Genomic DNA, 22062 nt, shown 5'->3' with positions numbered 1-22062 from the left:
CATAATGTAACACCCCTAGTACCATAATTTAGGGGTTTTCCAAGATTCAAAAGGTTCTATGAAAACCCATTTGGATACCACAATACGCTATGAGAAACCATTGTATCAAATATCTGCTAGAGGTACTTTACGTGTGTACAGAAACGTTTGAGAATATTTCAATAATGCTTTAAAGGGATAAGCCGAGATGAATCAAGATTTATCCGTCTTTGTTTCTTATTCAGGTTTAGCAACAGGATTTCCGAGGAATTATTCATGTTGTTATTTACATCCAGGTATACCGAAGACATCATAATAATTTGACGAGGAATACAGCCTAAACGTGACAGGAGATTTGATCGTTGGACAATTAGCAGACAGACATTCAGCCGAACGAACATTTACATACTTACATAAGTCTTAAACGAAAACTGTCAAAAGTTAACCTCAAACTTTATATGCCTACTAGTTATTAAAATATATTGGAAAAGTTTATTAAATATAAGTAAAATGAGAAGAAAACCAAACTGTGTGCTTATTTAAGCATTTCAAAAAAAAAATGAAAAATTACAAATTACATTCAGTCAAATATCAGCACAGTCAAATAACAATTTGGCTAAATATCTGTCGGTCAGATGTCAGTCAACAAAAGAGTTTGCTGGCAAAAATAATCCGCACTACGAATATCACGTACTTAATTAAATTGAATGAAAACAGAGAATGATTACTGTACTACCTTAGAATGTTTCTGAAAAATGAATAGCAAAAAAATCCTTGATAAATCCTGGTTATATGAACAAATAGTTTGATTTGAAATTAACAAGTGTAATATTATGTACATATACATCACAGAGAAATTCCGAGAATTTATAAAGATACTCCACATGGTTAATAAAGGAAAATTCGTAATATTTTTTTTAATGTAATTATATCTCTTATAATCAAAATTTTATGAGTGTGTAGAAATCGTTTAACCAAAAATAATACGTTCCATTATTATTAATTTCATGTCAAATAAACGTGCGAATCTCCAAGCTAATATATATTTCATTGTGTCAACATTCGAAGGTTAGCTTATATTTACATGAATTAAATAAAATAAAAATTATATACGTTATATATGTACCCCTCAAACGCGATGTATTTCATTGTTTTTAAAGTATATTTCATCGTTTTATGCAACGTCGCGTCGTCTCTCATGCAAATTTTCATCTCAAAAGCGCTGATTTTTATTTCTTTTATCTATTGTATAAGACAAAAACTTGATCCCATTATCTATCGTTTTTACATTATATAACCGGATTTTACTTTTACGTTTTGTGATTTTACATACATCAGGGGTGGCCAAACTTTTGATTACTTCGGTTTTTAAGGGCCGGTCCACCATGTTGTACGAAGTTATTATAGAACATTTGTTATATGAAGCCAAATATAAGTTATAATTTTAATTAAATATAGATAATATAATATGAATTCAATATCTGATTTATTCTCAAAAACTTAACAAAATAGTTTGTAATTAAACAATATGCCCAACCATTATCTTATTAATGCGAATTATGCTACTTTCAATACAAATTACCTTTTATTTTTTATTTCGTATCAGAGAAAGTACTAGAAAAAATGACGAACAAACTTCGGTAAGCTTTTCATATTGTAAAAGTCACACAGGCGGGCGAGTTGAAAAAGTTACACAGTCAAAGCTTTAATTTTATTATATTTTTACTAACAAAAGTATTACAGACATATTTTACATAAAATATAAAACAACTTCATTTCCGGTATAACGTTGAACTCTAGGACCAAAAATGCCATTACAATGAATTTTATTCTAAAGCTCTCGATTTTGCCAGACAATACATATGTTATATGCCACTCACAGTAGAATAATACCCAGTATAGGATGCGGAAGCATTAAAGCTGTAAAGGGTCGGGTGTGTCAAAGTGCAAGACACATTTCTGCAAACTTCGTAAAATTTCAGACACGAATTGCGATTTGGTTCCACGCCAAATTTTCGCCAGGGAAACTCCAATCCTCTCTTTATGATCGGTGGCCATTGTGCTGAAATTGTACTACCTCTCACAAACGCCTACTTTATACTCTTTATTGTGATTTGAACTAGAGCAGGTCATTTTGATTACCAGTAGACTTAAGTGTATTCTCGATAAATTAGTTTTGTATATGAACATTTCAATAGGGTTAAATTTAACTGTAATAAAAATATTATTGAAATCGACGATGTAAAACTCCTTTCGGGAAAAAATCGTCAATTTTCAGTTGTGCATGTTTACGGAATGCTCAGAAAAAGTATTATATCCCAGAAAAGGAGGCATATTTTTAACTTGATATTTACCCGCTACAGGGCAGAAAGTGTTGTTTTTGCATTTTGAAGAAAATGTATTTAGTTTTTTTAATTTTATTTTGGTATTGTTTAATAACTTTTTAAATATACTAAATATTTTTCAAATGGAGAATAAACATTCAGGTTTTACCTAAAAAGATCTGTTGCATAGAAAAAAGTTCAATAAGTGGCTTGATATTTATTTTTAATACATTGTTTTATATTTTTAAACATTAAAATCGTTCTCCTGAAAAATCAAGTTTTTTTTTATTTATGACGTTTTTGAAAGCAGTGACCGATATGGATAAACATTTTTTTATGAACGATTTTTTGCTCATTTTAAATATACAAGTACCTTTCTGTATTTTTCAACTGAGCAAGTTTTCTGTTTGTCAAATTTATCAGAGTAAAGGATAATTTTTCATTAATTGAATGTTTGCTTTTATGTACCTTTAGTTCAGTTAAACTTCGATATTACGGCCCTTGATCTAACGAACTTTGGATATAATGCACAAAAATCCGTTCAAAAGTAAAAAAAAAACCTCCTGATAAAACATGCTTAAATTCGAGTGTCACCGCATGTAAACAATTTTTTGGTCCCATGATAAACACAAAACTTAAAAAATTGCAAACAAAACATGATTCTATAATTTATATTTGAGGCACTAGCTTTGTGATTCTCCATTTTATAATTAAAATATTACTTTGTTTTAAAATTACAAATAAAGTGATTTTAAAACAAAGTAACATTTTAATTATCAAACATGTTTCCTTTTTCAGCAGGATAACCGAAAGCAAGAGTGTCGATATCAAACAGCAACGTCCTTTGACGAATGTCCGAAGACAATAAAAAGAATTTTGTTTGTGTTTTGTATTGTTTGTTTATATCATAATAAATTGTTAATATTTTTAACAAAAAGTTTTTGATTTATTCTAAACCTATTTGTATATAATCTACATCCCCTTCTCCAATTAGTCCGTTATATCGAAGTTTTACTGTACAATAAACTTTGTAGTGAAATGTGATCAGCAAATTAATATTCAGCGAAGCCTTACATTTGATACTGGTCCAAAAAATCTTCGGGTTTCAATAATTCAATACATTTTCATTTGATACGCTTCCAAATCCATTATCAAATGTTAATATAATAACATTCGGTTGGGCGTATAAAATATTGACAGTAAGACCGCAAAAATCACACGCAAGTACCAGGATGTGGAGAAAATTGAATTTTTAATTTATGGAGGTAATATCATTTTAGTTTTTATTAGATTAAAACCAATATTTTTAGCTTTTCCACTTTTTTATTTGACCAGCGACCGGGTTTCGTCGTTACCGACATCATCAGACTGGATGTCTGATGATGTCGGTAACGATGTCGGTAACGGACCAGTCTGATGATGTCGGTAACGACGAAACCCGGTCGCTGGTCAAATAAAAAAGTGGAAAAGCTAAAAATATTGGTTTTAATCTAATCATAAATTAAAAATGCAATTCCATCACGAAGTGTCAGTGGATAATATAAATCTATCATTTTAGTCGTTATTAAAATTGGTTTTCGAAATGGCTATAAAGGTAGCTTGGATATTTCCGTATTAATTTAATGCTCATGGCCATTAGCGAGATTTCAGTTCAGCAGTAAAAATATGCATAATATTTCAAAACACATTTCATCGAGCACGAAACACTGTATTTCCATTAGAGTGAATTCAAAACCTATCTGTTATCATATATGATATACTCCAACCACAGAATTTCGTAACGTATGATCACATGCATATTTATGATAACACAACCATTATGAAATTTCTCGTTTTGAAATGGAAAAATGAATAATTTATTTAGACGACTTCTCGAATATGAAGAGTAAATACCATTTTAACCCTCTCCTTTGTACAGCTCTCAAATAAAGTCTCAAAAAAAGATTACTTAAAACTGCCACTTAATTATTTTTTAAAAAAATGTACTTTTCTTACAAATTTGTTAACAGTTAAACATACTTGATTATTCAAAACAGTTCTTCAAAAAACAGTCCTCTAGGAAGAAAACTTGTTACGTTTGCAAACGATGGATGTAACGAAGAACCATTGTGCAAGTATTTTGGAGATCGCCATTCAAGCATATTTTTTTCAATAATCATCATTTGCTCGGTAAGTGTAACATTATTCACATTCATTGCACTGTTTTGTCATATTGTAAAAACAATTATATGTTATTTTACCTTAACATGTAACTTATCATTTAATGATATTTTTATGGATATGTAACGATGCTAAATTATGCTCCCACAAACAAAAATAAATTCCTTAAAAAATATATTTTCCTTCTATGATTTATCAAGTTTTTATACTTATTTTTTTTTAATGTACAAGAGGGTTAAATAACTAAGTAACCAAAACGTCGAGAATTTTATATAAACCTGGTGAATTCATTACCCTATTAAAATAACAAACCCTGAATACGGGACATTCTTCTTGATATAGCCCAGGAATAAAGAATATTAATTTGTTACATTTTTTGTACATCAAATTTATATCGTAAAAATATTTTTTAAATGAATTCAAATCATGAATTATTCATTATGCAACCAAGTTTAAAGTACAATGAAAATAAAGATTGTTTTTGGATAGTAGAATTTTAATTAAAAATTAATAAATATTACCACAAAGTGACTACCGAATCAATTAATAAAATTATTTTTATGTTATAAAAATAATTTTTGCCCCATGATAAAAATAGGGGTTGTAAATATAAAACACCAATATGAATATCGAGCCACCCTTGTTTTATTAGAAATAAGGGTGTGTTAGCAGCTACTAGGGTGGAACGTCACCTTTTGCAGATAGCAATCGCATGGAACGGATAACTGCACTAATACACGAAGGTAAACCGTGTGCAGTGACCGTTATCCACTGTTACTGCACCCAGATTGCACTATTTTCTATGTGTTCCATAAACTTTTAAGGCTTTGTGATTCAAAGTAATTATCTAATTGGAATACAGAAAACTAGTTATAAATCACTTCTTGAATGTTTTTCGCAGATACTTTGTGGCACATTTTATAAACTTTATAAAATAAAACAACTTTGTTTTAACCACTTTTTTTATTAAAAGTACACTTTAACCAACCGGTTTCGACAAGAACCTTGTCATCATCAGGGTTCATTAAATTCTAAAACATTAAAATACTTGATACATTCCCTTGCCAAAAATTTCCACACACTCCGTTTATTAAATTCTAAAACATTAGCGTTAATAATGTTAATTAATGTCATTAATGTTTTAGAATTTAATTAAGGGAGTGTGTGAAAGTTTTTGATAGGGGAATATCATTAAAATGAGGATTTTAATGTTTTACAATTTAATAAACCCTGATGATGACACGATTCTTGTCGAAACCGGTTGGTCAAAGTATACTAGTAATAAAAAAGTGGTTAAAAAAAGTTGTTTAATTTAATTTAGTTATGAATCAATTATATCGCCACTTTATTGATAAAATAGTCTACAATATTATTTAATAGTATATATTTTACTATCGTTGTAAAATAATCTTCTCAACTATTCGGTTCTAATTATTATTTCAAGTACAAAATATCCAAATCTTCGTTCACCAATATGGATTCACTTTAAGGAGTTATTTTAATTCGATATCTTAATAAAGATGAGGAAGAATAAAGTAATCTATTTACAGGGCTTATAACCTGCCATAGGCTGGTTTAAGTGAACATTTTTACACTTTGTTACATTTATATTCTCTATCCTTTATGACCAAACTTATAATGCCAATAGAATGGTATGATAGTAATCTATAATATGATGAAAAGAAATTTTAACGAAAAAAATACAAATAAACGGTAAATCATGAATAAATAAGGTATGTGTGTGTGTAAAAAGGAACTCACCATATGCCTCACTGCCAATTCCTGGAAGCCATAAACCACAACACAGAAGTGAATCAGTAGATACAGGTTACACCATAGAGGAAGAGTGACGTCATATTTCTCCCTAAAACGGATCTGGAATAAAATACGAGTATCATAATTAGTATTGATAAACAAATAATTACGCTTAAATCGTACACAAATACCGGATAAAGTCCCATAAGGTATTGTATAATAGATGTACATTGATATTCTTATGAATTTGGACTAAATATAACAATTAAAATTAAAATAATAAAATAAAAAAAATAATAAAAAAAATAAAAAAATATATATATATATATATTTATATATATATATATATATATATATATATATATATATATATATATATATATATATATATATATATATATATATATATATATATATATATATATATATATATATATATATATATATATATATATATATATATATATATATATATATATATATATATATATATATATATATAAATATATAGATTCGATAGGTGCGATACTAAGTCAGCTACATTTTGTAATGAAGTCTGTCAAACACTGTGTTTCGATTTAGATCAATATATCTAGAAGTTTCAACAATTTGACCGGTGTGGTTGTCAATCATGGGTAGCATTGGTGAATGTTACACGTGTGTAAAGTGAGCACTTAAACCAGCCTACGACGGTCGTCAGCCCCGTAAATGCCCAGACTTCCATATTCTCCTTTATCTATATTGAGATGTCGAAAAATAATACCAGACATTGATATTATTCAATATATAATACAAATATGTCCCATTTATCTTTCAGCCAACAGAATATTATCGATGCCTTTGGAATAGCGTTAAATCATAAAGCGTAAATCCTGCAAACAATAGGGACAAACGATAGTCGTTATCATGGATGTGTTTCTGCTATGTAAGCTCCACTAGTTTCGCGCAAGTCCTGGAATTATTTTCACGTAGTTTCCAGGTCAGCGGAAGCGAGAATCCGCTAACCGATTGGAAAGAAGGAAATTCCGATCATTATTTTAACACATTTTATTTTATTTGTAAGGCTATCGTTTAACTTACAGAAACTAAGCATGGAAAAGGCAAAGGGAGGATAAAAGTAGACTGAATGCAGTCGAAATGCGATTTCTTGATTTTTTTTAGATGAATGTATGGTAAAACGATGTATGCAGATGTTCTTATGACGATATAATGATATCAAGGATCAAATGCAAGGCATTATCGATACAATTCAAAGCGTGGATAATTTCTAAATATGGTATATCAACAAGCATTGTGAAATCAAATTCTGCTTTCCTTTTTAGAAAGAGTTTATGATTGATGTTTAAATGGTGAATTATGGAAAGAAAGCAAAGCTGAGATACACATTATCAGTCAAATTAAGAAAGGTGTGGTTTGGATATGTGGAACAAATGAGTGAGGAAAGAACGGTAATACAAACTTTTGCGGCAAATAAAGTTGGAAAAAGGGTCAGAAGAAGAGCGAGAAAAACTGTGTCAAATATTTGAAATCGATCGGGTCAGGAGTCGAAACAATCGGCGGGTATATATGAGAAGACGTATGAACGTGCAAGAGGCGAAAAATGTTTGCAAAGAAAGAGTGGTGTTGCGTTCTATTATCGCTGCCTGCCTCTGCGGGGAAGTGGCGTAATAGCTAGTTAATGGTCAGTTTTTTTCTCTTTTTTTCTTTTCTATTCCAGACTGAGCCACAGCAACACATGTGGCTGACTACTTTTTTTCTTTTAACCCTTGTCCGCATACAATGTTACATAAAACACTGCATCGAATTGACGACTTATCTTGGTCGTACTTACATAAAGACAAGGTGATCATTCCTGCCCTTTAGGGACCAGTTCAGGTTAATATGAAATAAATATTAGAATTGTGAAATCACTAATATTTATTTAAACCCCCCTGAGAATCGGACCCGAGACCTCCAGTACGGTATCTAAACGCGCTAACCATTACACCACAGAGGCGGACTACAGCTAGTTATAAATTGAAAACAAAAGTATCTTAACGGGCGTAGTCACAGATACATAAATCTGAATTTCAAATTTTCTTTGAATATGATACGACAATCACGATAAAATATTAAGAAATATATTTTACAAACATTTCTCTACGCGAATGATCTTAAAGATATCTCGCTGTATACGTGACGTATGTAATATATGTTATTGAAGATACGTTTTTTTTATATTCATGTCAAAGAAAAGGCGTCTAACGACTTTAGTCTCCGCAATCGCGGGATGATATAAAACGTATATTTTTTCCATTAACTTACACAAAATCGGGGAGATTTTCTTGACGATTCGATTTTGTGGTATTTTATTCTTCGCATTCCCAAATCTATACGCTATCGCGAGCTTCTGGTAATAATTTGAGATCGTAATCGCGTTTCCTTGCCCGAGGATTTTTGAACTTGATCCAATATTTCGTACGCATTCCACAGAATGGTTGCTCGGGTTTGAAATTGAGGGTTGATGGACTGAAAAAGTGATTTTACTTAAGCGCTCTAAGATGAAAATATTTTGTGTAAATCAATTTATTTTTGCTTAAAACATTTCGTTTTTGGAAAAAGTTATCAGCGTAAAAAAATATATTTTTATTTACCAATAAGGAATTACTTTAAACGTAAAGATTGTTAGGTTCAGTGTGAAAATTCAAATATTTTTATTACGTAAGTGTAGTCGAGGTGAGAATATGAAAGTCTGGACATTTAGAGGGCTCACGATTAATTGACTGGTTTATGTGAACTTCACGATTTTACCCATGATTGACAATCAGATCTCTTCTATTTCAGAAAGATGTATTAATTTTAATTTTGATGGATATGGAATTTCAAGCAAACGATAAGTAAGTATATAGTTTTCTCCAAAATATTAAAAGCCCTGGAATAAAAAGAATTTTAGCTAAAAAATTATAGATACTCTATCTCAAATGAGATACCTGATATATTTATCATTAGCAAACCAGTTTTTAATAAAATAAATAATAAAACATGTAGGTATTACAGAGATACTGATTATTAAATATTTTCATTTATTAATATCAAAGGATTTTTAATCACAAAAGGCTACTCGTTTTAAAAAAATATGGACAAAAAAGCCTTTTTTTAAAACATTATATAGTACGAAATATTTTTCTGATACTAAAATTAGGATAAAAATTACAATGAAATCATCAATCTTGCCTTTTTTCAGAAACTAATTAATTTTAAGGTTTCATTACAAGTTTTGCAATTTTAAATTCAAAAGAGTTTTGTAACAACGCAAATAATGATTATCCAAAAACTTTCCAATGGGAACAAATAATGACTTTCCGCCTCTGAAGATAATTTCTTTGATGTTTCTTTTGTATGATTTAAGGAATGACTGAGTACAGAGGATAAGCAATTTGTGAATCTGAAGACATAATTAGTTACAGAAATTTATATCAACAAAAAGTTTACCCTGTCATAATTATTATTGACATGTTTTATTGACTTATGAAGCCTCGCAAAGGCCGTAAGTAATTAATTTTCAACATAAATTGTTCAACTGAATTAAAACTTATATATTTAAATATGTATAAAATGAATTTAATTCAAATATCCTTTGCAACATTAAAGGTAAAAGGCAGACGCTGTGGCGTAGTTGGGAAGACGCTCGACTGCGAAACTGGCGTCGCGGGTTCGATTCCCGCCCATTGCAAAATGAATCCAAGAAATGTTTATTTTCAATTGGTCTGGGTGATTGTGATGTATTTTTCATATTTACTTTCCCTATCCTTACTATCCTACCTGCATACATATATATCTAAAATAGACGCTTTACGGGTAATTGCTTTAAAAAAAAAAGGTAAGAAAAATATTTTATATTCTCAAAAGACATTAAAAATTAATGTAGAAAATACATGTGTGAAGGTGAGTACACTGCAAGTGGGAGATTTAAAAAAGCAATATAAGGGTATTAAAGTACAAAATTTCGTAAGTTTGTTTACATGTGGAACTAGAACTTTTACATTTCCAACAAGAATTTTAGTATTGAACTTACGCGAGTCGCTCGGAGCACTTTTTTTCCGGAATTGCAGTTTCCGGGACGTGCTTTTATTGCATAACAGCTTTGCTGGATAGACGAACACTTAAAATGGTCGCATTTTTTCGTAACTGGTTGCCTAGTTCTGGAGAAGTTTTATATTTTGAACGTTAGAATACAACAAAGAACTTTTGAATTATACACACAAGTGTGCACTTCATTTATGTACATTTAACAATTCTCCTACGTTCTTCAGTCGTACTTTTTGAGATGAAATAAGAACCTTTTTATTTTGTGACTCTTACAAAAATATTTTAATCATATAAATTCACTGTAAAAAAATGTAGTATTTGATGCATTTGCATACTATATTGAGGCACCGGGTTAGATTCTCAAAGAGATAGAATAAATGTGCGAGTAACTGACTTTTAAAATACAACCCAGAAATGATACATGAAGCGCAGACCTGATCACCTTGCTTTCGCGTTATTATAACTATTAAAATAACACTTTTAGAAGAAATATATATAAATATATATATATATATATATATATATATATATATATATATATATATATATATATATATATATATATATATATATATATATATATATATATATATATATATATATATATATATATATATATATATATATATATATATATATATATATATATATATATATATATATATATATATATATATATATATATATATATATATATATATATATATATATATATATATATATATATATATATATATATATATATATATATATATATATATATATATATATATATATATATATATATATATATATATTTGTAAACATATAAACATTCATATTTCAATACTCCTTTCTCCGTACGTATCTTCACTGAATGGTGCATAGGGCACCACACTGGATCAACGCAGTGTCAACTTGATTTTCAATTCAATTTTATGAATTGTGGTGAGAAGCATTATGTTTTAGATTTTCAATCAAAGAGATTTGATCTGAAGCTCTAAAAATTTTTAAGAACATAACATTAATATGGGGAAAAAAATGGTTGAAATCGAGTTATCATCATTTGGAATTACATATTTGTACATGTATAACCTAATTTTAGGGTGTGAGAGTACTTTAAAGAAAAACATCCAACTTAAAATACTTACATCAATTTGACAACCCAATCGAAAGTCCTCGTATTACGGTGGATCTTCAATAAGAAGTTTATGTACCCTGATTTTGACAACGCAGTCGTACAGAGGTAGGTACACATATTTTGGATATATTTGAAAATAAAATCTGTATTGCACTTACATCAATTTTATCCTTTTCGTTTCCAAGTCTAGGAGTGCCAGGTGTCCAGCTGGGGCCAGCTAATGCTGCAGCCATCTTGTATCCCATGGTCTTATACGATGATATACTCCCAGCCAAGTGAATGGTATAAAACGTCTGAAAAAAACGTAACCGTTGAATCTATCTGCAATGATTATTATCTTCAACACTTTGAGTGTCTCCAAATACTTTTAATTTGAGTTTACGGGAACCATCTATTGTATGTTTGAGAAAGCTTTTATTTAGTTGAGATACCTTTATTTAAATATATGTAAGATCCTCATCAAAATTATACATACAAAAGACTTTATTAAAGACATTTACAACATTTTGAGTGTGTCCAAATACTTGTTCACAAATCTAGATTATTACCAATTATAGGAGTTATTTTTCATATAATTTTTTGACATCTCATCAAACATGAAAAAAATATGGAAGTCTGGGCTTTTACAGGGCTGACGACCATTATAGGGTAGTTTAAGTGATTTATTTACACACGTGTAACATTTACCAATTCTACCCATTATTGACAGCCACACTACTCAAATTCTTGGAAATTCTGAATTTATGAACCAGTTTAGAAACCTTGTTCATGAATCACTAGAACTTCACTAGAGACATCTATTGATGAGACGAAAAGAAGCTATTTATTGAGCAGCAACACTTATATTAGTATATGAGGTCCGAATCCTGGATTACAATCACATACATCACTTACAGTCTAAGTCAGAATAAAGTCATGTCAATTACAACTATGAAATGTTTTTTTCTGAAATCAGTGATAAATTCGTTGTCAAGGATGGCAATATATCTGTATTCCTTTCTATGCTGAAGATGATGTTCTTCTTGCTGATATATTATATAGCATAGAAAGAAAACCTATAGGTGCTGTTTTGAAAAGTGTAATGTGTGCAAGGAACGTGATTTGTATGTGAATGTTGTCAAATTGAAAGTATGGTTTTTGAAAAAGATCAATGAAAATCTGGATAAATACAACATATGTTTTTTTTATCTTCTGCGAATGCCTTGGTACTATTTCGTGTCTGTCTGCTGTGCTGGTTAGGGTTGTAGAGGCGTTTGTGTACCGACTAACGTCGGGTTGGAATTGGATCTAGCTAATTAACTAAATTAACTAACTACTAATCCCTTTAACTGCCTACATTGAGCACTTCTGGAAACTTGGTTGTGGTTTTACAAACTTAAATGTATTTATGTTGACAATAACAGGTATATTGAAAGCTATGAAATGTAAATTCACAGTAAAATTGTGATAAAATAATAACGTTTTCTTAAAAAAATTGTAATATAGTTCTTACAATAAAATTGATTCACAAGAGGAGTCTGTCAGGATGTCTAGATGCTTTTGTATCAGATCCAGAAATACGGTTGGTAGAGCTTTCAATTTACATGAGCATTATTTGAATAAATCAACTGCATTTTTTGAGTGAAACTTCAGCTATAACATCTATGATTAAAAAAATTATTAAGTATTTTACTAGAGAAATCCTTCATAAAATATGTAATATATAAACATCATATGATTATGCATCATCAAACTAAGTAGACCAAATACAGCATAAGTAAACAAAAATGTAAACACATTTAAAATATTGTGAGCGAAAAAATTCTAAAAATATTGTATATTATGTTGAGCTTACTTTTTTAGGCAGTGAGTAACTAGTATGGCTATTAAGGAAATTAACCTAAGTCTTTAAAACCGGTTTTTACCATTTCTGGAGGTTTTTTAGACATAGAACCCTATTAAGTTAGAACAGGGGACCAATTATATTTTTACGTTCCTTCTGTGGAAACACATCCCTCTTGGAGTGGAAACCAACCCTTGTTAATTTTGCTTCCCTCATAAACCCGCTATTTTATGTGTCTACCCTATTCGCTACCAAATTAATGGAAGCATAAAAAACAAACCACCAGCGACACGGCCTTCAACGTAAATTGTAAGGGTTTGATATCATCACTCTTTAAGGTTGAAGATATCGGACATTTAATACAATTGTTAAATCATCACACTCAACTAACAGTTCAATGACGATTGTAATGCAGTTGAAATGGCGATGAAAAATCGACCGTATTTTTCAGGATGACGTTTCATCTGATAATATATGTCTTTTACTCGTATTTCAAATAAAAAAAAACTAAATAAATATAAGCACGTAGCTCATAAAGCTCATAAAACCTTCACTTTACTCTCGTACTATGTAATATAATTTTTCAAGCTTACTTAAGTCTAAGTTATGAAAGTTTAGTGTCAACTGGATATAATTTCACGGAGTGAACAAACAAGCCTTGACTTGAGTCTAGAAATTAGATTATAAAGCTCCTGTTAACTTAAATAAAAATTCAAAATTTTTTCGATTCTATATAAAAGATTTTCTTAGTTGTCTTATTTTAGTTTTTATTTTACTTGGTGAATACTACTTTTTTCTTAAAATCTATCGCAACACGCTTTTCATAACGGTGTTTGAAAATGATGCGGAATGCATCGAAACATGTGTCATAATAGTTTTGAGGAATAGTGGTATTTACCACAAAAAATTCAATCAAAATGGAAAGATGTTTCCACAAGACTCCTGCCGTATCAATTAATGAAAATGATTTATTTTATTCAAAACATTTTTGTGTCTGTCCTAATCCTTGTTCACAAATCTGGGTTTCTCGACTTGACATCTCAACAAAGATGAAGAAGAATATGGAAGTATGGGTATTTACAGGGTTTATAAAATAAACCTTGTGGATCACAAGCCCTATAAATACCCAGACTTTCATATTCTCCTTCATCAATTGACTCGTCAAAGTCAAACAAAAATTCGTTTTGAAATTAACACTGAAATTGGGTCTGTTTCAGACATGTCGCTCACTTCTTTCAAGAACGTCATAAATCAAAAATCGTCAATTTTCAGTTGTGAATGTTTTTGGAATGCCCAGAAAATTTACTAAATCCCAGCAAAAGAGGCATTTTTTAAACTTATTCTTTACCCGCTACAGAGCGGAAAGTGTTGTTTTTGCATTTTGAAGAAAAGGGATTGTTTAATTATTTTTTTAAATATACCAGATATTTTTCAAATGGAGAAAAAACCTTCAGCTTTTACCTCATAAGATGTGTTGCACAGTTGAAAGTTCAATTAGTGGCTTTTACATTTATTTTTAATACACTGTATTATATCTTTAAACATTTAAAACGATCTCCTGAAAAATCAAGTTTTTTGATTTATGACGTTCTAGAAAGGAGTGAGCGATGTGTCGATATTCAAAAAAAATATATAATTAAAGTGTCAACGTTAGCTGGAGTATGTCAATGTCAGTCTGGTTGATTATAAGATAAACCGATGCATCCATCATGTCATAACTGATAGGTGCATTAGTCTGAGCTTTTGTGTTACTTGCAGTTAGAAATTATTTGATATGTCTAGTCAGTCTGGGTGATAGATTAAAATTTATTGCACAAAGGAGAACAAGACAGTTTATATGGAGAAATATTAGACTGTCAAGTGCTTTTTCAATGCATGTTATAAAACCGAATAGGGTATCAAAATGTTTACCTACAGTTATTTTAAAATAGCTTTTTAATAAAAATTATAAACTCCGCATCTTTATACATATAAATAAATATATATATATATATATATATATATATATATATATATATATATATATATATATATATATATATATATATATATATATATGTGTATACGTATATAGTTACCGTTGAATTACCATGCTGAATGTAACGAGTTCAAATCTTAGAGGGTATCGAAAATAAATATGAGTTTCATTTACTTTTTTACTCAATTAATATTTGTTAAATATAAGACCCTCGAACGGAACCTGAAACGCAGGAATGATTACCTTGCCTTCATACAATTAACGATCAACCGAACATTGCATCAATTTGATGTCATGCCACATGCACTATTAAGTGGGGATAAGGATAAAAATGTTTTTTTTTCTTTCTATATGTATATAAATAAATAAAAAATACTAAATGAATAATGTATGAAAATGTGGTCCGTTGTAATAGCCTCCCCCCCATTCTATGGTAATTTGCCGTAATATTATGCAGTATGCTCTTTAAGTGTTTACCTGTAGTTGTATTGGGTTGAAACATGGTTTATTGAATACGAGTCCATAAACAATTTCTTCTTTCTCTCTTTCTTCAGCAAATGTTCCGAAAATTCTGTCCCAGATTATAAGAACTCCACCGTAGTTTTTGTCCAAGCAATATTTGTTGCAACCTGAAATAAAAATATTAATCAATTCGAGTGAAAATACGATTTATATACAGATAAGTACGTCTTGTATAAAGATTATACAGACACAGATATAAGTACAATATCTTTTTTTTATAAAAAACGATATATGTATAAATAAATAAGTCTTATACACAGATTATGTGATTTATGTACAACATAAGATAAATTTATTTATAAATGTACATGTAAGTATATATCTGTATAAATCGAACTCTAAGCACATAACATTGAAACATATCAAATATTGTACAATTATAAACGGATAAGTAAGTCTTATATACAGATACATGTAAAATTTACAGGTTTATACAGATAAGTATATATCTTTATTTATTGTTTCGGCATTAACTTTGTGGTAGGACATGTTACAATGATTAAAGAAAACAATTGTTTTTTACCACTTGAGTTTTATTATAGACTACATGTTTCAAAAGTTAAACATCCATTATTCAGGTGTGTATAATAACTGAAATATATTTTTTTTTATTTTTTTTATTTATTTTATTTTATTTTATTTATTATCATAATACATAGATACATTCAATATACAAATTCATTTCATATACACATTTATTATACGTATTACGGCTCTTTAGGCATGGCCTGTGTTGAGCCGAAAATTGTTCTATAAATAAGGAGAGGGGAAAGTAAGGGGAAGGGTTTAGTCATGGGACGGAGTTTGAAAACAAAAGAAAAATGGAAAGCAAAGGTGAAGAATTTTGAAACAAAATATTATTTAATAAATTATTATTAGAATTTAGGTTTTTTTGGATTTCTAAATTTTCAAGATAATTCATAATTTGGCCTTTATATGGAACAAGGTGTAATAATTTTAATTTATGAGAGTGAAACGAGTGATTAGTATCTATTATGTGATTTGCAAATTCCGAAAAATAATTACTAACAAGACCGCTATGATGTTCTTCAATTCTAATCTTTAAATTTCTCGCAGTTTAACCAATATATTTTTTATCACAATCTCCACACGAAATTTCATAAACACCACTTTTTTGTAATAAATAAATTTTAGATTTTGAGTTATCGAGGATTTTATGTAAATTATTATTTGTATAATATGCAGGTTGGATATGGGAGATATTTTTAGTTATTGAACCCGTATATAAAATTTTTCAAATCACATAATAGATACTAATCACTCATTTCACTCTTATAAATTAAAATTATTACACCTTGTTCTATATAAAAGTCAAATTATGAATTATCTTGAAAATTTAGAAATCCAAAAAAACCTAAATTCTAATAATAATTTATTAAACAATATATTGTTTCAAAATTCTTCACCTTTGCTTTCCATTTTTCCTTTGTTTTCAAACTCCGTCCCTTGACTTACCCCTTCCCCTTACTTTCCCCTCTCCTTATTTATAGAACAATTTTATATTTTATATTTTAGTTATTATACAGACCTGAATGATGGAAGTTTAACTTCTGAAACATGTAGTCTATAATAAAACTCAAGTGGTAAAAAACAAGTGTTTTCTTTAATCATTGTAAGTAAATATCTGTATAAATATCGTAAAATAAGTCCATTATCATATTTATATTAGAAATGATAGTATACAGATAACTTCATATAATGTTCAAGTGTTGTGATTAGCGAGTTTGACTGCAGAGCTGGAGGTCTTAGGTTCGATATTCAGGGGGTTGCAATACATTTATGTGAATTTTTTACTCAAGTTTTCCTTAAAAACAACCCTTTTCAAATGATTATCTTTTAAAATAACACTACTTCGATACGATGTACTACAATTGGGTGCCAGTGAGGTGAAGAAAAAAATATTTATTCAATAAATATAAATAATTCAATTGAATAACGTTTTAAAGTGTGGAAATTTAAATTGTAATTTCAATTACTTTTTGTTTTTCGTTTAAATTACCACCGGCGTTGAATTCTTTCCGAGAAAAGCCTCAAAGGAAGGAATTGGATAACAAAGCCACCGAAGAGAATCGAAGCTTTTGTCACATTAGAGACGTTAGTACCTGCAAGATTACTCCAGCTTTCTTTTCTTCTATCGTTATCATTAAGGTTCTTATTGGCAATTAGAGCACCCAATGGAGGAGGTTTAATAGAAACACAAGTTCTTGCAAAGATCAAATGAAAAGACAAAACGAATATTTGTGTTTAATCAGCTTTTCAGGGAACTTTCATTTCTTTAGAGCTATCCCTGTTTTTCCGCAGTGCTGTGCTTTTTCTGAATACTACCATAGAACAATGATTATGCTTCTTTAAAATTGCTTAAATACTTATTTTTTGTAATACTTTGCTTCTGTAAACGAAATATGGCAAACAACTCTTAGTTAAGCTGGCATATACAATTATTATTACTCATCATATACTTGGGCGTCCATAAAACGAACTTCAATTATAACTTACGACGAAATTCTCACAATTGTAAAAATTCTCCGTATTTTGTGTCTTATATGTTACCCTAGTTACCTTATGTGACCCTAGTTTTAAGTAAGTTTTAAGTTTAGTTGACATTTCTTGTTGAAACTGCATTTTATATAATACAAGAAACAACTGTGAAGTTTTTTTTCCTTTTTTTCTAATGACTAGTGACCGGGTTTCATCAGACTAGTCTGATTATGTCGGTAACGACAAAACATGATCACGGATCATATGAAATTAATTTTATTTGTTAAAATAAAATTTAAAAAAATATTTGTCCGGTGATCGGGCTTCATCGAACCAGTCTGATAATGTGGGTAATGTCAAAACCTGGTCACTGGTCACATAAAATAAAAGTGGAAAAAAACTATATAGATGTTTTTTTTATAATTAAAGTGTAACTTTGTTTTAAAATCACCATATTTTTTTTTATAACTTAATTATAATGCCCACCGGTTTCAAAGCTAACCGCTTCATTATCAAGACTGATTAATACTAAAACACTATCTACTAAACTAAATTTAAAATATTTTGACGGTTATGCAAAGGAGCTTGGGTAGATCTTAAGTGGCTTTATTTTTTTGTGGATTGGCAGTCTCGGTCAAAAGGGATCAGGGATGACTAATAAATACACAAGTAAATGATTTTTATAAAAGTCCGTTATCAAATATGTTTCCAATCACTCATCATCCCTACAGAAATACTTTTTTTTAAAAGTATTTTTAATTAAAAGTCATTATAAATTTATTTTTTACAGTTTTAAGAAATTGATGCTATCGTGTATCAAACATATATAAGTTATTTATATTTTAATAATGTTAATGCAATTTCAACTGTCAGAGCGGATTGTTAATGAATAAAGTAACTAAATATCATACCATGATGTACCCTATGATGCTTTGGGGTGTTGAAAATGAGCTCCAGAGGTCCAAGAGTAGTAACAGTCTTCGTATGCACCCAGAACTGGAACAGCAGGGAGAATTGCTGGTGCGTAAGGAAGTGCGCTGGGGGGATGATTATAGCCAAGGGTAGGTAGAAAATCTAGAAAAAAATATTAAAAAATAAATAAACAGTCATCATTTAACATAAAAGACCCAGCAACAAAATTGATCCGACTCAGATTCTCTAATTTTAAACATAAAAATAACTATTAAAGTAGATAAATTAATTCTTACGAAGCCTTACTTTTTATGTATTTCAAAAGCATTATTAACTTTGTGGTATGGTAATATAAATATTTTCCGCCTTCGTGGTGTAATGGTTAGCATGTTAAGCTTTCGTGCTGGAAGTCCCAGGTTCAATTTCCAAGGTGGGTGAAAATGAATATTAGTGATTTTACACTCTAAGGGCGCTTGTCCACTACCCGGAATTGTACCGTCCGGCAGTCCGGTTTTGAAAAATGAAAGCGACTACGACAGTTTAGCGTGATCGAATTTACGCGCAACTTGTTCACGCACCGATCAAGAGCTCCGATCCGAAGAAAGATGGACAAAAGCACAAGCCAATCCAAGCCAATCATCGTTTTAAAACGCTAACTGACGTGTAGAGACGTGACGTGGCTGATGTAGAGTAGAACTTGTGTATTTTATCCTATTATTGACACGATATATCATATGCAAGTACTCAATTTGATTGAATTGATTTATTTGATTGAATGCGATCACTTAAACTAGCCAATAATAGGTCGTAAGCCTTGTAAATGCCCAGACTTCAATATTTATGTTCATCTTTGTTGAGACATCAATATAAAAATCATTGTACATATATTCATTGGTAGTGTACTCACAAATCCACACCATCCGTGAAGAATGGATTGACGGAGTCCAACGGAAAGATTGAATTCCTCTGAACTATGATGTACCTGATGCTGAGCCCAAAGCAAATGTATTTCTAGAATAAAACGAAAAAAAAATTTAAACAATGAACACATTTTGACAACAAATGAAGATGAAAAATAATATAAAACATTTTGAAACATCCAAAAATACAGCATCCTTTATTATGAGCACCATTTTTTTTAATATGAGGCGCCAAAAATTCTAATGATTAACAAGTAATATTAACGTGCCCTACGTAAAGTGCTCTAACTTCATTTTTATCAATTTTGAGATATTTGGTGGATATTATCAACTGACCGTTATCTACAAATATAAACAAACAAAAAAATAAAAAATAAATTACGCCTAGTTTTCAGGCGTATAAGACGTTTTCGAAATGAACTGAACTCCTAAAACGCTAACTACTTAATTTTGACAAAGCATAAAGTTTTAAAACGATTTATTACATTATTTAATCATGTTTTTGAATGAATAATTCTAGTTTAGAATTTCAGATAAAACCGTTAATTAATAAAAAAGGATACTTTGAAAAAATCTTTTAAGCTCTCTCCTGTAAAGTAACAGATTTGCAGATAGAGTACTTTACGTATCACGGTCATCTGAGGGTTGATTGACATATTGAAAGAAAAATAGAACACTAAAGCTGTAATCAATTTTATCAGTTTAGAAATGGCTGCCCTACTTCAAGTATTATAAAAAAATATAAATATTTTCAAGACGGTGTCATCTTAAAGTATTGATTCTTATCTGATCTTTATACGTATCCAACGGTACATAAGGCACTGCATCACTTTGATGCAATGTTGATCTCATCATTTATTATATGAAAGCAAGGTGATCAGTCAATGTATCGATTGGTATTTATATATTAGCGTACCGACTTAAATTGTTCCATAAAGGCTTTGACTTCACAGACAATTAAACCTATATGTGATTATCTTATAGGTAGATTCGTTACTGGTATGATCTCCTCATATTAAATACATGGGTAGACAGTTACGAGCAGGCGCTATGGCAGTTCATCTAGAAAGAGCTATTATTATGAATGGTATCTACGTTTATGAAGCATCCAATTTCGTTCATCCTCATCAGACATTCACCGCCTACAATATCATACGCAAGTAACGCACGTGCAAGGCATATTTTAAAATGTTCTCTTAGATTTTCAAATAAAAGATAGATGACATTTTTTTCATGAACGCCTCCATAGCGTAATGATCATCATGCTTATCTACCGTACCGGAGGTACCGGGTTCGATATTATAGGATTGTTCACAAAGCGTCGATACGTTATTAATACAGATTACAATCTTCACAGTATTTACGAATACATACCCCGTTGGCAGTGATAGGGACTTTAAAAGTATAAGTATAATATTTTTTCTCATCTTTGACCGCGAATATCTTTGCGTGATTGATTTAGTACAGATATATGATTCGAAAAAAGAAAAGATTTTTTTAAATAAAAAGGTTCAAATGAAAACCGAGAGTTTCTATACCGTGCCTGAGAATGGCGGAAGTTTTCATCGATAAGTTGTAGTATTCTATGCACCATTGGGTAAAGATAAGAATGAGTAGATGTTTAATTGGTTATGATCAGTCTTCTTTTTTGACAGGTGCAAGGTTTAAGCATTGATTTGACTGTATATTAAACTATTATTGAAGCATACGACTGTGATTTTTTCAGTGATATCAATTATCTCATCACTTCAAAAAAAATATGACTAAGAGATACGAGAAGTGATTGTTCTCTTACACAGCTTTTACATATGAAAAATTGACGCAAATGACATGGAAAGCTTAAACACCCTCTGAAACCCTGACAATAGCCTTGTGCTTTTCATCTCATTTAAGCCTCTCGCGCTCGCTCAGAGAAGTGTTTTGAGGTCAACAAATTCAACGTCTAGGGGCGGTGGACGGCTTCATGCGCAATTAGCTTTTGATACGACCTCCTTGCTTTTACG

At 30.0% G+C, this 22062-nt stretch overlaps 1 protein-coding gene across 3 annotated transcripts in view; it reads right to left on the bottom strand.

The window, feature by feature from the left end:
- The window catches only part of LOC148303824 (alkylglycerol monooxygenase-like), a 65183-nt gene that overhangs the window by 4898 nt on the left and 38223 nt on the right, over positions 1–22062 (bottom strand). For all 3 annotated transcript variants that reach the window (XM_088269333.1, XM_088269332.1, XM_088269334.1), the window contains 5 exons: positions 20047–20150; positions 19139–19301; positions 15684–15835; positions 11565–11699; positions 6225–6338 (listed from right to left, as the gene is read on the bottom strand). In XM_088269333.1, coding sequence (XP_088125459.1) covers positions 6225–6338; positions 11565–11699; positions 15684–15835; positions 19139–19301; positions 20047–20150 — 668 coding nt within the window. The remainder of the gene's footprint in view (positions 1–6224; positions 6339–11564; positions 11700–15683; positions 15836–19138; positions 19302–20046; positions 20151–22062) is intronic.

The sequence above is a fragment of the Brachycentrus maculatus genome, unplaced genomic scaffold (assembly GCF_059751285.1).
Source record: "Brachycentrus maculatus isolate JH-2025_06_01 unplaced genomic scaffold, ASM5975128v1 h1tg000345l, whole genome shotgun sequence".
NCBI lineage: Eukaryota > Metazoa > Arthropoda > Insecta > Trichoptera > Brachycentridae > Brachycentrus > Brachycentrus maculatus.
The sequence above is the reverse complement of the archived record's forward strand: the minus strand, read 5'-3'. Positions and strand labels throughout refer to the sequence as shown.